Source organism: Leptonychotes weddellii, chromosome 10 (assembly GCF_054177405.1).
Source record: "Leptonychotes weddellii isolate Sample4059 chromosome 10, ASM5417740v2, whole genome shotgun sequence".
NCBI classification, from domain to species: Eukaryota; Metazoa; Chordata; class Mammalia; order Carnivora; family Phocidae; genus Leptonychotes; species Leptonychotes weddellii.
This window is the reverse complement of record NC_138378.1, coordinates 45,271,318-45,286,464: the sequence shown is the minus strand read 5'-3', so window position 1 is coordinate 45,286,464 and position 15,147 is coordinate 45,271,318. Positions and strand designations below refer to the sequence as shown.

The following is a 15,147-nucleotide window of genomic DNA, read 5'->3' as shown; positions in this document are numbered from 1 at the left end:
ATAAGAAGTTGTTTGAAAAAAGAAAGAAGAGGATTTAAAAAAAAAGAAAAAGAAAAAAAGAAAAGAAAAAAGGTAGAAGAAAAGGGAGAGAATGTGATCAGGCAGGAGAGTAGAATAAAAACATATACTAGAGATTTAGGGTATATTTTGATCTGTTAGAGGAAACTATCTCAAAATTTTAAAGAGAGAACAACTTATATATATATGCCAAAAATACGGGTAACTACTATGAATGGATAGAATATGACTCTAAAAATGAAAAATAAAAATGTTTTTTAAAAAAGGGATTGATAAGATGTTGGTTGAAAAAGGGAAAAAGAAAAATTCAAAAAAAAAAAAGTTAAAAAAAATTAATGTTGAAAGACTAAAGAATCATGGTAAAAAAGCCATGGATTCTATGTGCAGTATTCCCGTAGCACTGGAGTTCTGCCGTTCTCATTGATGGGTAAACTTGGTCTTGGCTGGCTGTTCTTGCTGATCTTCTGGGGGAGGGGCCTGTTGCCGTGGTTCCCAAAAGTCTTTGCCAGAGGCGGAATTGTCCCGCCCTTGCCCAGTCTGGGCTAAGTAATCTGCTCGGGTTTGCTCTCGGGAGCTTTTGTTCCCTGTGAGCTTTCCATACAGCTTTGGAGGCCGAGAGTGAAAATGGTGGCCTCCCAATCTCCACCCCAGAGAAGCCAAGAACTCAGGGCCCTGCTCGTCAATGCACCCCCAGAGAAAAGCAGTCAGTCACTCCCGTCTCCTGGTCTCCGGCTGTACTCCATGCTCACCTGGCCTGTGACCGAGCATTTCTATCTCTGGGACCTGACCCCGTGTGGACTCTCCAAACCCAGCAGATCCCTGCGGTGCGCTCCTGCGCCGCTCCCCCTGGGGAAGGAAGGGGGGTCTCCCCAGACCTGCCGCTTGTTGGGTCCCTGCTGGAGGAGCAGTGGCCCGACTGTGCCACGGATCACAGTTTATGGCAACCCTGAGCTGAGAGCCCACGCCTCAGCTCCGTCTCTGCAGCCAGCTTCCCCACTCCGATACCTGGGACCTCTGCTGCACTCAGGCACCCCCGATCTTTCTGTGACCCCAATGGTCCTGAGACCACACTGTCCCATGAGGGTTCCACCCCCTGCTTCACCACCGGAGCGAGGTCCCTCAGCAGAGCAGACTTCTAAAAGTTCCGATTTTGTGCTCTGCATCTCCACCACTTGCCAGAAGCAGCTGACTGAGACCCCCTTCCCCGCCGTCTATCCTCCCGAATATCGCCTCAGGTTCACTTCTCCACACATCCTACCTTCCAGAAAGTGGTCGCTTTTCTGTTCAGAGAGTTGTTGCTATTCTTTTCTTTGATCTCCTGTTGAGTTTGTAGGTGTTCAAAATGGTTTGATCCCTATCTAGCTGAATTCCTGAGACCAGAGGAAATCCAGGTCTCCTACTCCTCCTCCATCTTGCTCTGCTACTCAGAAACACAATTTTTTAATGATGCAAAATTTCCTGATACCATACACAAAAATTAATTTGAGATAGACTACAGAACTAAATGTAAAAGCTAAAATTATAAAGCTTTTCAAAGAAAATATTGGAGACTATTCTTTGACTTGAGCTAAAAGTCTTAGAAAAATGAAAGAAACTAAACTTAAGAAAATAGAAACTAAAGAAACTACTCAATTTCTTTAATAAAGCTAAAAAAAATAATTAGATTTAACCAGAATTAAAAACTTCTGATCCTCAATAAGTAGATATATAAAGAATGTCTACAACTAAATAATATTTTTTTAACAAGCAAGTATACACATGTCACAGAAGAAGACATAATATTTTTTTAAGATTTTATTTTTTAAAGTAATATCTGTACCCAACATGGGGTTCAAACTCACAACTCTAAGATCAAGAGTCACATGCTCTACCCACTGAACCAGTGAGGTGCCCCAAAAGAAGACATAGTATTAATCATTAAGCCCATCAGGAAAATGCAAATTAAACCCACAATGATGTATCTCTACATAACAGTCAGAGGGCCAAAATTAAAGGAAAAAAAGATATATATAAATTATTATTTTTTAGGATTCCACAAAAATTTATAATTTATTTATTTCTTTATTATGTTCAGTTAGCCAGCATACAGTACATCATAAGTTTTTGATGTAGTGTTCACCGATTCATCAGTTGTGTACAACACCCAGTGATCATCACAAACTGTGCCCTCCTTAATAAATTATTTTAAAACAGGACTGATAACACCAAATGCTGGCAAAGATATGAAGCAAAATCTTATACCTTCTTGGTGGCAGTATAAAATAGTACCACTACTTTGGGAAAAGATCTAAACATACATTTTCTGTGACCCAGAAATATCACTTTTAGGCATTTACACAAGAGGAATAAATACCTGTGTCCACAAAAATAGTTGTTCATAGTCAAAAATTGGACATAACAAGTTGCCTATCAATAAGAGCATAGATCATCAACTGTGATATATTCACACAGTGGAAAATGACAGCAAAAAAGGAACACAATACCTTTCCAGTCAGCAAAATGGATGAATCTCAAAAACTACTTGGATGCAAGTACATACTTTGTGAATCTATTTACATGAAGTTCTAGAATAGAGAAAATTATCTAAAGCAGAATAAAAATCAGAACATCACTTGCCTTTCAGGGACAATGTCAAGGATTGACTCAGAAGGGTTGTAAGAGACTTTCTGGGGGCACAAGTAATATTTTATATCTTGATCAATATTTGGGTTACACTGGTTCTTGCATTTACCAAAACTCAGCTAATATACTCTCAAGATTCATGCATTTCATTGCAAGTAAATTTTACCTCAATAGGAAAGGAAAAAAAAAAAACTATAAATGATTATTGAACTCTAGTTAATGATATGCTTGCTCAAGGGGTGTTCTACTTATGTCATTTATTTCACAATGCATCAAATAAATAATATGAATCAATGAATAGATAGAAGATAGATATGAAAAAAATGTTTTGATACAATCTAAATGGTGGTTATACAAGTGCTAACTTTGATACATGTTTCAACTTTAATGTTTATTTGAATATGTTCATAATAAAATGTCAGGGGGAAAAAAGGAAAAATATCTTCTGCTACTACAAGAATGATAGCAATGGTTGCACAGAATGACTTTGACACCACCAATAGAGGGTGACCCCAAAATACATTTTTATTACTGTTATACTTTAAAAAAAACTGTGATGAGGGTATACAATTATATAATTCCTATATAACTTCTTGTTTTAAAAGTATGAAGATTTAGTCATCCTATGCCATTTACCATAAGGACAGAAGAAAAAACTTGGCATTTGCTGAGCAATTGCATTTGAATCTAATTGATTTGTTTCCAAGTGATTAATTTTAGTGTTATTGTCAGCACATGGAGTTCTATTCTAATGTGCTCAGGCCTTTATTTTGAATCTCAATTTTTCCTTCTGTAAAATATTAAGGCACTTTAGCTCAACTAAGTTTTTGACTAGTGGTATTCTAGGCACAGTGCTAAGTGCTGACTATATAAAATGTATGGAATGTGATCTTTCCCTTCCCAGAGTTCACAGGGTAAAAGAGAAATCAACATATGATCTGTAGACAATCAATAGATAGTAGTTAAGTGCCATAGGACAACAACCTGGAGGAGGGACACATCACCCTGGCTGGGTGTAGACAGGGATCATGGAAGTTTCTCTTGGAAGCATGTCTGAATTGGATCTAAATGAAAAGGTGTTAGTCTTATACAAGGTGAAGAGGGTGTCACTGAAAATTTTCTGGGGACTGTTGGTGAGGACTGAGTGTCAGGCAGAGGAAGAAACTGGATGTCTCTTCCATGTGTATCTCGAAAATGAATTATTACCAGTCCTCCCAGCCTTACCTACAAAAGTATAAATTGAATTTAGTTAAAAATTGATCAAGAAGTACAATCTAGACCTTAGTCTATGATGTGGTTCATGGAATATATGATCTTCTGAAGCAGCCCTGAGGTTATTAGCAAAACATTTATTTGCCATTAGGTAAGGAAATGGGTGGAAATATTTATCCACCACATTAGTTGTGTACCTAACTTCCACCAGAGGCTGGAACATCAGCAGGCTTCAACAGTGAATCAAGCAACAAAAACAGAAGTTACTGCTTAGGTAGCAATTACCTACTGTATACTGAGCACCAGTGGGAAAACATGTGTTGCACATAATGTTTTAAAAAATACTGCCTCGGGCGCCTGGGGGGCTCAGTAGGTTAAGTGACTGCTTTCGGCTCAGGTCATGATCCTGGAGTCCCTGGATCGAGTCCCGCATCGGGCTCCCTGCTTGGCGGGGAGCCTGCTTCTCCCTCTGACCCCCCCCCCCTCATGTGCTCTCTCTCTCTCATTCTTTCTGTCTCAAATAAATAAATAAAATCTTAAAAAAAAATTAAAAAAAAAATTAAAAATACTGCCTCAATTAATCCTCACATTCCTATGAGATCAACACTAACTTTGCATGGTTTTTATTTCCACTTTAGAGAAAAGAGAATTAAAACTCAAAGAAGGCAAAATAATTTTCTGAAGTGCCCATAACTAGCAAATATCAGCTAAAGTTGTGTGTTTTGACTTCAAAATTTTTCCACCCTGAAATGCAACAGGATCCCCAAACTTAGCTGATTATCACATTCACCAGGGAAGGTGAGAGAAAAGAAGAAAGAAAAAAAGAAAGAAGAAAGAAGAAAGAAAGAAAGAAAGAAAGAAAGGAAGGAAGAAAGAGAAAAGAAAAAGAAAGAAGAAAGAAAGAAAGAAAGAAAGAAAGAAAGAAAGAAAGAAAAAGAAAGAAAGAAAGAAAAAGAGAAAGAAATTAAGAAAGAAAAACTGCTTTCAGGCTCCTGGGTGACTCAGTCGTTAAGTGTCTGCCTTCAACTCAGGTCATGGGCCCAGGGTCCTGGGATCGAGTCCCACATCGGGTTCCCTGCTTGGCAGGAAGACTGCTTCTCCCTCTTCCACTCCCCCCTGCTTGTGTTCCCTCTCTTGCTGTGTCTCTCTCTGTCAAATAAATAAAATCTTAAAAAAAAAAGAAAGATACTGCTTTCCTATTTACCTATATACACAATGAACAAGTGGGATCTGAAATTAGAAGCACAATAACACATTAACACCCCCAAAATAATACAGATATGAATATAGCAAAACATGTACAAAATTTAAGAAAAACTACATGACTGATGAAAGAAGAACTAAATAAATGGAAAGATATTCCATGCTCATGGATAAGATAGGAAGACTCAATATTGTCAAGATGTCAGTTCCTCCCAAATTGATCTATAGAGTCAATAAAATTCCAATCAAAATCCCAGAAAGTTATTTTGGGGATTTTGAAAAACTGATTCTCATGTTTATATGGCGAGGCAAAGGACCCATAACAGTCAACACAATATTGAAAGTTGGAGGACTCACAGTACTCAACTCTAAGACTTAGTATAAAGCTACAGCAATGAGACAAAGTGGTGTCGGTGAAAAAACAGATAAATACGTTAATGGAAAAAAATAGAGCCCAGAAACAGACCCACATAAAAGTAGTCAACTAATCTCTGACAAAGGAGTAAAGGCATTGTAATGAGCAAAGTAAGTCTTTCAACAAATGGTCCTAAGAACAACTGGGCATCCTCATGCAAAAACAAAAATGAATAGAGACACAGACCTTACACCCTTGACAGAAATTAACATGAATTGGATCTCAGGCCTAAATGTAAAACACAGAACTCTAAAGCCCTAGAAGATAACAGGGGAAAATATAGATGACCTTGCTATGAAGATGACTTTTTATATACAACATCAAAGACATAATCCATGAAAGAGGTAATTGATAAGCTGGACTTCATTAAATTAAAAATTGCTGTTCTGCAGGGGGACCTGGGTGGTTCAGTCAAGCATCTGCCTTCTGCTCAGGTCATGATCTCAGGGTCCTGGGATAGAGCCCCGCATCGGGCTCCTTGCTCAGCGGGAGCCTGCTTCTCCCTTTCCCACTCCCCCTGCTTGTGTTCCCTCTCTCGCTGTGTCTCTCTTTGTCAAATAAATAAATAAAATCTTTAAAAAAAATTGCTACTCTGCAAAAGACACTGTCAAGAGAATAAAAAGACAAGCCACAGACTGGAAGAAAATGTTTGCAAAACACATATGTGAGAAAGGACTTTTATCCAAAAGATACGGAGAACTCTTAAAATTCAACAAGAAAATAACTTGATTTAAAAATGGGCTAAAAGCCTTAAAAGATACCTCATAAAGGAAGATATACAGATGGCAAATAAGCATATGTGCTGTACATCATATGACATTAAGGAAATGCAAATTAAAATAAAAATATAATACTATTACACATGTATTAGAAGGGCTAAACTTCAGAACACCAACAACACCAAATGTTGTTGAGGGTGTGGAGCAATAGGAACTCTCATTCATTGCTGGCAGAAGTAAAAATTAGTGCAGACACTTGGAAGACAGTTTGACAGTATCTTACAAAACAAAACACCCTCTTAACATGTGATCCTGCAATCATGCACTGGTATTTACCCAAAGGAGTTGAAAACTTATGTACACACACACACACACAAAAAAAAAATGCACACAGATATTTATAGCAGCTTTACTCATATTTTTTTTTTCCCTAAACTTGGAAGTAAAGAAAATGTTCTTAAGTAGGTGAATGGATAAATAAGCTGATACATCCAGACAATGGAATATTATTTAGCATTAAAAAGTAATGAGCTACCAAGCCATGAAAAGACATAGAGGAAACATACATGCACATTACTAAGTGAACGAAACCAATCTGATAAGGCTACATACCATTTGATTACAACTATATGACATTCTGAAAAAGGCAAAACTATGAAGGCAGTAAAGAGATTAGTGGTTGCCACAGGTTAGTGAAGAAGAAGGAATCAATCACTGGAGTAGAGACCATTTTTAGGGCAGTAAATCTAGTCTGTATGATACTATAATGGTGGATACATGTCATCATACATTTGTTCAAACCCATAGAAAGAACAGTGTAGGCCCATCCATTGTAACAAATGTACCACTGGGTGGGGGTGAGGCTGTGGATGGTATTGGTAATAGTAGAGGCTGCGTGTGTTGGGTAGTATTTGGGAAATACCTTCTATTCAAATTTTCTGTGAACTTAAGTCACTCTTAAAAAAATACTCTATTTAAAAAGAGATTTCTGAACACTTGTCCAAGATTTGCTGAATCAGAACTTTTGCTGTGGGGTCCTAGTATCTATAATCTTTAAAGTACTCTGTGACTCTGATGATCACCCTGGTTTGCAAATGAGAGGCCAAATTGCTATTGAAGCTGAATGTAATCAATTGGAAATTATGAAAGGTTCACATAAAAATTGTATAAGGAAACTGGGACATTATGAAGGATAATGACTTAAGGAGAATGGATTCCCCCAAAATCTCATTATGCATTGTCATTCATATCTGAGTCATGTTCAATGTGTGTATGAAAAGTGATGTCCTTCTCAAATGACCAAAGTTATAAAAACAAAAGAAAAAAGAGAGAGAGAGAGAGATGATGTTTGACACTGTGGTTCTATGGACCCTACTTTGAGTAGTAAGGTCGTAGACTGTAAGCTCAATGAGGACAGAGCTCTCTTTGTTTCTGTCTATGTACCTAGCATCTCTCATAATTCCTGGCACATGGTAGGTCCTCACATTGTGTCTGTTGAATGAATAAATCTCCCCCTCCTATAAGAATACCTGGGTCTGATTAAGGCTTTTTTGTGTGTTTTCCATAAAATCTGTGTGTGCAGATATGACATATCTTTGCCAGCATTTATAATAGTATACTCAAGTAGAGCTTTTGCTTGTTTGTTCCTGCTTTCCTTTCACTAATGATAAATTGCCTGAGGGCAGGAACCATATAATTTTCCACCATGTTTCTCAGTACTTAGAACCGAAGGCACTTAGGAAATGTCTGTTAAATAAATAAATGATTTGAAAAGGCAAAATCTGCTTTTTTATCTTCCAAAGTTGCAATTGAGCTTCCACTGCCATGTATTTCCCATATTCTCAGGAGAGTGGATGGATGAAGAGGTGCGTATTGAAGACAAAATAGGAATGGGTGTCTGGGAAGGTACATCCTGGAGCAGAAATTCACAAGTGGCGTCATCATTAGATAAGATGCAGGAGTTCAAAGGGCTCAGCAAATGAGGAAATGTCTCCACAGAAGCAGACTCAATACATCAGCAGTTGTTATTTTCAACTGGTGCCTTCTGTCATGAAGAATAGCTGCTCTGCCAGGTCAGAATTGTTTTGGCCACCTTCAAGGTCATTGTACTTTCCCAGATCTGGCACTGAATCTAGAGCTGGCAAATCTGGCTTCTTAAAGTGGATTAGGTGGGCCCCGCAGAGAGCTCTGTGTTCTGGCTGCATTCCCAATTCTTACAGCCTAAAGCCCTGGGGATGTTTCTCTGAGGACAGCCACCTCTTTTGTCCCTCTTTGGATTTGAGTCTAGCCCCCCGGACCTTAGCCTTGTGCACTACTTCATACACTCTCATTGTCCACATCTGTTCTGCTACAACCACAAGCTTTTTGTCATCATCATAAGGGTATTCTGGTAGGGAAGACATAAATTAACCCGTGGCCAAAGTCCAGAATCAGAAATTGACTTATATATAACTGTCAAAAACAAAATCAAGAATGAATGAAAGAATGAGTTTCTGTTGAAAAGCACTTGAGTAATGATATGAAATTCCATCTCTGTTTTCTGTCAGTTCCTTAAAATTGCTTAAATTTATAACCCTTCCATGTAAAAATGGGAGTTACATTGAAAGACTTTCTAAACCTTTTCCAGATAATCAGTGAGCTAATTATTTGAACCAGATGAAAGAACTGTCCATGCAGACCCTTCTCCCTTGTCCTAATTTCTGTTTGACTTCCATTGGCCTCTTATTTCATTTTTTTTTAAAGATTTTATTTATTTATTTGAGAGATAGAATGAGAGAGAGAGAGCACATGAGAGGGGGGAGGGTCAGAGGGAGAAGCAGACTCCCTGCAGAGCAGGGAGCCCGATGTGGGACTCGATCCTGCGACTCGAAGATCATGACCTGAGCCGAAGGCAGTCGCTTAACCAACTGAGCCACCCAGGCGCCCTGGCCTCTTATTTCAAACAAGGTGATTGGATGCAGTTACTATTTATACAGAGAACAAAGCAAAGAAGTAGTGATAAAAATTTGAAAGTTCATTTCCAAACCCAGCATAAGAAAATGGGGGATGGTCTAAAAATTTCACCTAGAGAGAGGTGACCAGTAATTAAGGAATACTCTTACTTATTCTATCAGTTACTAGATTTTCATATTCCATTGTTCAATAGACTGGCATGGTAGAGTATGGAAAAAAAGAAGAAAGTGACCAGAGGAACTTGTGGCTTTGTGACTTGTGGCTCTTCTCTCTCTTTTTCCATACACTGACAGATGTATATAAATACACACAGATATCTATATCTATCAATATATCTATATATCTAGATATATAAATAGAACTATAGATGTGTAACTATATCCATGGATATATAAATAATCTATGCATTAAATATAGATATCTAGGGATAGATGATAGATGATAGATGATGATAGATGATAGATAGATAGATAGATGATAGATGTATAGTAGATAATTTTAAACTTACACAGTAGATTTTTTGTAACGCTGCAATAGGATATTTTGGTGGACAAGCAACCCAGTTAGCTCTACAAGGAAAACTATCTTGTCTGGCTTGTGTGATAACTTCATTGTTGTTTTGGACAACTCTTAGGAGCCTTTCATTTTAACGCCATTTTTAAGCGGAAGGGACATGAATTTAAAATGACTTTGGAAACCTTCCTGAAATATCTTCAGAGAATCCCCTCACCAGGGCAGCCGGAACCATCCTCCACCCAAGGCCCATGGGAGGCAGTGGGAGAGCCCCTCCACTCAGTGAGAGATGTAAGAAACCATTTCAGGCAAAGTCTGAGAAGACAACTCCCGCCCCTTCCTCTCTGTTGGACTTCCAGCTGCTCCATCTGAAAACACGATGCGCTGAGACCCTCCCAGCCTCTCCATTCCCGGCTTCCAACTAGAGTCCTGGGGAAACAGAATGCGAAATGACCCTCGGGAACACGCCCTCCTTCCCGGAGGAGCGAGAGGGAATGGCCGGGACTGGGCCAGCACCGCCAGGGCGCGGGATACCGCCCAGGCTCTGCCCCAGTCCCTGAGCCACCTCCCTCCGCACCCCCACACCCACCCAGCGCGCGAAGGCACTGTCCCCAGCACCCGCCCCAGCACCACTTTGCTCTGACGTCCGCCTTCCCAGCTCTGACGATCGCCCCCGCCGGCCGCCCTTATAAAGGGGACTTTTGCCAATACTGGGATCGATCGCCACCTCGCCCGCGTCGAGAGCCCTCCGCTCCAGCTCACACACCTGTCAGCTCCGCGCGCGCCCAGGTTCTGGGAGACCGGGGGCTGGAACCCCGCCGCCTGGCCCTACCCCTCGCCCCTCGGCACCCCTGACCCTCCCCCACCCTCCGCACCCTTGGAGCCCCCAACCCCCACGGTGCCTGGGCGGCGGTCCCGGAAGGAGCCCCAGACGGCGGAGCGCTTCCCCGCGCGGCTACCACTCCAGGTAGGAACAGAACGGGCATCCGGGGCGCCTCGGAGCCCGCTCCCCCTGGGACACGGTGGCCGCCCCATCGGCGTTTTTAGGTAGAAGGGACGCGGCTTTTTCTCCTCTCGGTGGGGATGCGCGGGCGGGCCCACTGTCTGGCACCCATGGCTCTCGAGGTGCATCGGCGGGAAAGTCAGGGCGCTGGAGAGGGGCCACGGGGCCGCGGGAGGGATAGCGGGGAGCTGGGGAGCCCCCGGGCTGGGCTGGGGAAAGAAAGAACTTCCCAGCTCTGGTGTTCACAAAAGCGGAGCGCATCCAGCCTGCCCGCGCTTCTTTCGCTTCCCCTGAATCTGAGGGAGGCTAGTTCTTTCGCCCAAGGTCTCATCACCTACCTGCGGACACAAATACTTGTATTTCCCCCAGAAACGTGCTTGTGTGAACGCGAGTGCATGAAATAGCCATAGTCACGAGGGCTGAAAAATAACAGAGAGCAAGAATTCCAGGAAGTGCAGGCGTTAAAACTTGACATCTGTCTCTTAAAGAGTCTTGTTTTTAATACCTTTGACGCCCTCTTATATTTTTAGGCAATTTTGTATTTTTAAGTCGTTTTCTTGTATATACCATTAAAAGGGTGGGGGAGAGATGAAAAGAGCAAAGAACAATGGATGAGGAAGAAGAGCTGGCCAAGAGGGTGCACTCTTTAAACAATGTAACATCTTTAGTTGCTACAGTAACTTGGACCACAGGCACTTGTTGAAAATTGGAATTGATGTGTTTTTGAAACTGATTTTCCTAAAGTACTTTTCCCCCAGATATTTGCATGTCACATTTCTTCTGGAACCATTCCCTGAAATTGTTTGAAAGGAGAGAGAGAGGAATGAATGAATGAATGTAAGACTGTTAGAATTCTCAGAGTAGTCTTACACTACCCTTTAGTTACTGAATAATTCTAGATGGAATAGTAAGTTAGTTCCAAAAGCCAAGCATAATCTTTGTAAATGATTTCTTGACCAAGTTACAAGGTTAATTTTAAATTGAAAGAATTTATTAGACACAAAAAGTGACGATGGTTACATTTGTTAAGCAGCATTTTCTATTTTTTTTCTTTTTCTTGAAAGCTCAAAACAATATTAAATTGTTAAATAGTAATTAGAATAAAATAGTGGGCACGTGTTCGCAACTGCTAGTGTCATATGTAATTTCAATGTGCTTTTTCTGTAAGCGGCACAGGATCTCTCATGAGCCAGCTGGTTTATTCCCAGCTGCCTATGCATGCTTGGCTGGTTTATAATGCATTACTGTATTTTCTTCAGAAATCTTAATGAAGTAGCTAGCTGTGGAAGAATCTGGACCCCTAAATAAAAATGACTTTCCAAGTGGAAGGACTGATAGCTATCATCGTGTTCTACCTTCTAATATTGCTGGTTGGAATATGGGCTGCCTGGAGAACCAAAAACAGTGGCAGCTCAGAAGAACGCAGTGAGGCCATCATAGTTGGTGGCCGAGACATTGGTCTGCTGGTGGGTGGATTTACCATGACAGGTAGGTTCTGATGCCTCCACTCTGTGCTGCCCACCCCTCCTTAGCTTCTCAGAGTGACAAAGCATACCTTAGCCTCTGTCCTTTGGAGATCCCTTATATTCACTGCTTATATATTCTAAAAATAATTTTACATTTATTTAAAACAAAAATAAAATGGTTTCAACTCAGTAGTACTTGAACAAAATGATTTTATAATAAATCACTGGACAGAATATGGATGAAATGAATCTGGGCTATCTGGACAGTTCAGTGGGTGGGAACAGAGTAAAAACAAAGAGGTGGAGAAAAGTGTCTTAGTCTTACAAGTTATGTGATAAAGTCAGTGTCTCACGTCCACTAACACAGGCACAAAGTTGTGACTTTGGGTTGTCTTAAAAGATGATGGTTTTCAACTAAATAAATCAGTTAGGGGCAACACAATTCCAAATTGATAGATGCCCTGTCTTGAAACCTAATTCTCCCATTTAATAAACTAATTAACTAATTCCCTCAGGGGAAGACAATCACATATTAGGAATCCACAGCACTGGAAAAAACAAAAACAAAAACAAAAACAACACAATGATTTCCATGAACCTTGATATAAAAGGGGAAAAGCTAGGGCATGTCCTAACAGGAATGCCTCAGCTAGCATCTGCAGCCCTCTCCCTCTCAAACCACCTCTGGGCTCTGAGGATCTGATGCCCTGAGATGGCTCTGTTTAAGTGGTGACTTGTTTCTCTTTTATATTCCTCTTGGTTGTAAAAAATATTTCTGAAAAACAACAATTTAAAATTATATCTTTAATACTCACTAACAACACACATTTCACTTCTGATTCTTACTAGGTTTTTAAACATTAGCAATATAATCCACACTAACTGGAACTCTGAGGGCCCACTGGAAAATATCCCATCAGAAATCATATCCAAATGATGCCAAATTTCAGTCCTGATGTGCTATTCAAACGATTCATCTGTAAATGGAATGGTTTACCAAAGCAATCTGTGAAGACTACATCCCTGCTGGCCATCTGAAACCTACCATGTTCTAGAATAGTTTAAGGACTATAGGTTTTATTTTTCAGATATGCATATTTTATGTTCTTTAACTCTTTGTCAACTGTATATGGTTTCATATGATCTTCATGAAGCTCTTTATGTTTGCGCACCATGAAAGGGCTCTGGGGTTAAGTAAAGACACAGAGTTACATGGTTAACAAGGACCAGAATCAGCACCAAACCCAGGTCTTCTGGCAGCCACGCCCTGAAGCCCCTGCAGGGTGCACTGCATGCAGACCTCCAGCTGACTTTATAAAGGCACTTCCTTTGTAAAGAGGTGTTTTTTTTTACCCTCTGTTGCTCAGTTTTTCTACATAAATACATATATAGAGCAAATTGTATCATGCAAAATATTTTATGTGATAGCTAATATACACAGTTAGATTAAGTACAAAAACAGTAAGAATCATCCATAAGCCTACCACCTGCATATATGTTTACTGAAATGTTGGTATACATTTTCAGATATGGTTTCTCTTATTATCCACCTATTGATGAACACCATACACAACTTTACATCTTCATTTTCATTGTTTATTATACCATAAACATTTCTTCTCTACCCTAAAGATCCAGATGTGATACTGGCATCTGAAGTGAATTAAAACATTGTGATTATATTCCCTTTAGGTTTTTCCTGTACAAAGAAAATGAGAAGAAAAACAAAATAAAACAGTGAAAGTTGATCTAACTCAAGAAACTGTTGAAAAGAATAAATGAGCTGCTCTATATCAAAGTCTTTGTTCATTGTAAATATTGTTCATTATAATGTTCTATTACTCTAATGTTATATCTATTGTGTTGATAAAGATAATATTTCAGAATTTGTTCTTTTAGCACCTAGAATGATTTTTTCAATGTAATAGTCTATTAAAGTATATAAAAAAATTTGAATCATGGTATTTCATATGAAGTGTCATGGTCTAGCTCATTTTTAAAAGATTTTTTTCAGTCTTTCAGAACTGAAAAGAATCTTGGTCAATATCATAATTCATTTAAAATCTGAACCATATTATCTAAACCTTGTCAGATTCATTAATTGTATATATTTAACAAAGAATAAAGATTAAAAAATAAAAACGCATATAGTTTGAAAGAATTCTTGTTCTCACTGGTGAATCTGACATGAAATATACAGACATGAAGAGCAAATTCTGGCCTAAAAGGGATGAGACTGGTAAAAATGGGAGGACTTTAACATGATAAGTAACCAAGTCTTCACTTCTATATTATAATGTTGATATTCAGTCACCAAGTTTGTTTTGGACAAGGGAGAGGAGACCTGCACAATGAAAAATGATCATTAATAAGACCATTTACTTTATGCAATGAAAACATTGCTTGCATGTTGTTAGCAGTTCCAGTTGCCTAGCAGGAGAATCAGGTCTGATTCTACACCTGTGAGAATCATTTCTTCAAGTCCTAGTTAGACATCCAGTGGAGGGGGGAAACCCTATTTATTTTTTATTTTTATTTTTATTTTTATTTATTTTTATTTTTTTAAATTAACATATAATGTATTATTGGTTTCAGAGGTACAGGTCTGTGATGCATCAGTCTTCTATAATACCCAGTGTTCATTACATCACATGCCCTCCTTAATGTCCATCACCCAGTTACCCCATCCCTCTACCTCCCTCTACCCCCCTCCCCTCCAGCAACCCTCAGTTTGTTTCCTATGATTAAGAGTCTCTTATGGTTTGTCTCCCTCTCTGGTTTCATCTTGTTTAATTTTTTCCTCTCTTCCCCTATGATCCTCTGTTTTGTTTCTTAAATTCCACATATGAGTGAAATCATATGATACTTGTCTTTCTCTGATTGACTTATTTCGCTTCGCATAATACCCTCTAGTTTCATCCACGTCATTGCAAATGGCAAGATTTCAATTTTTGATGGCTGTGTAATATTCCAGTGTGTGTGTATGTGTGTGTGTGTGTGTGTACCCCATCTTTTTATATTCAT

The 15,147-nt window shown here is 39.4% G+C and overlaps 1 protein-coding gene across 1 annotated transcript in view; it reads left to right on the top strand.

The window, feature by feature from the left end:
- Window positions 1–11,939: 11,939 nt before the first annotated feature.
- SLC5A7 (solute carrier family 5 member 7) overlaps window positions 11,940–15,147 on the top strand; it is a 23,013-nt gene continuing 19,805 nt past the window's right edge. The window contains exon 1 of the mRNA XM_006728941.2: window positions 11,940–12,145. Coding sequence (XP_006729004.1) covers window positions 11,968–12,145 — 178 coding nt within the window. The 5' untranslated portion in view covers window positions 11,940–11,967. The remainder of the gene's footprint in view (window positions 12,146–15,147) is intronic.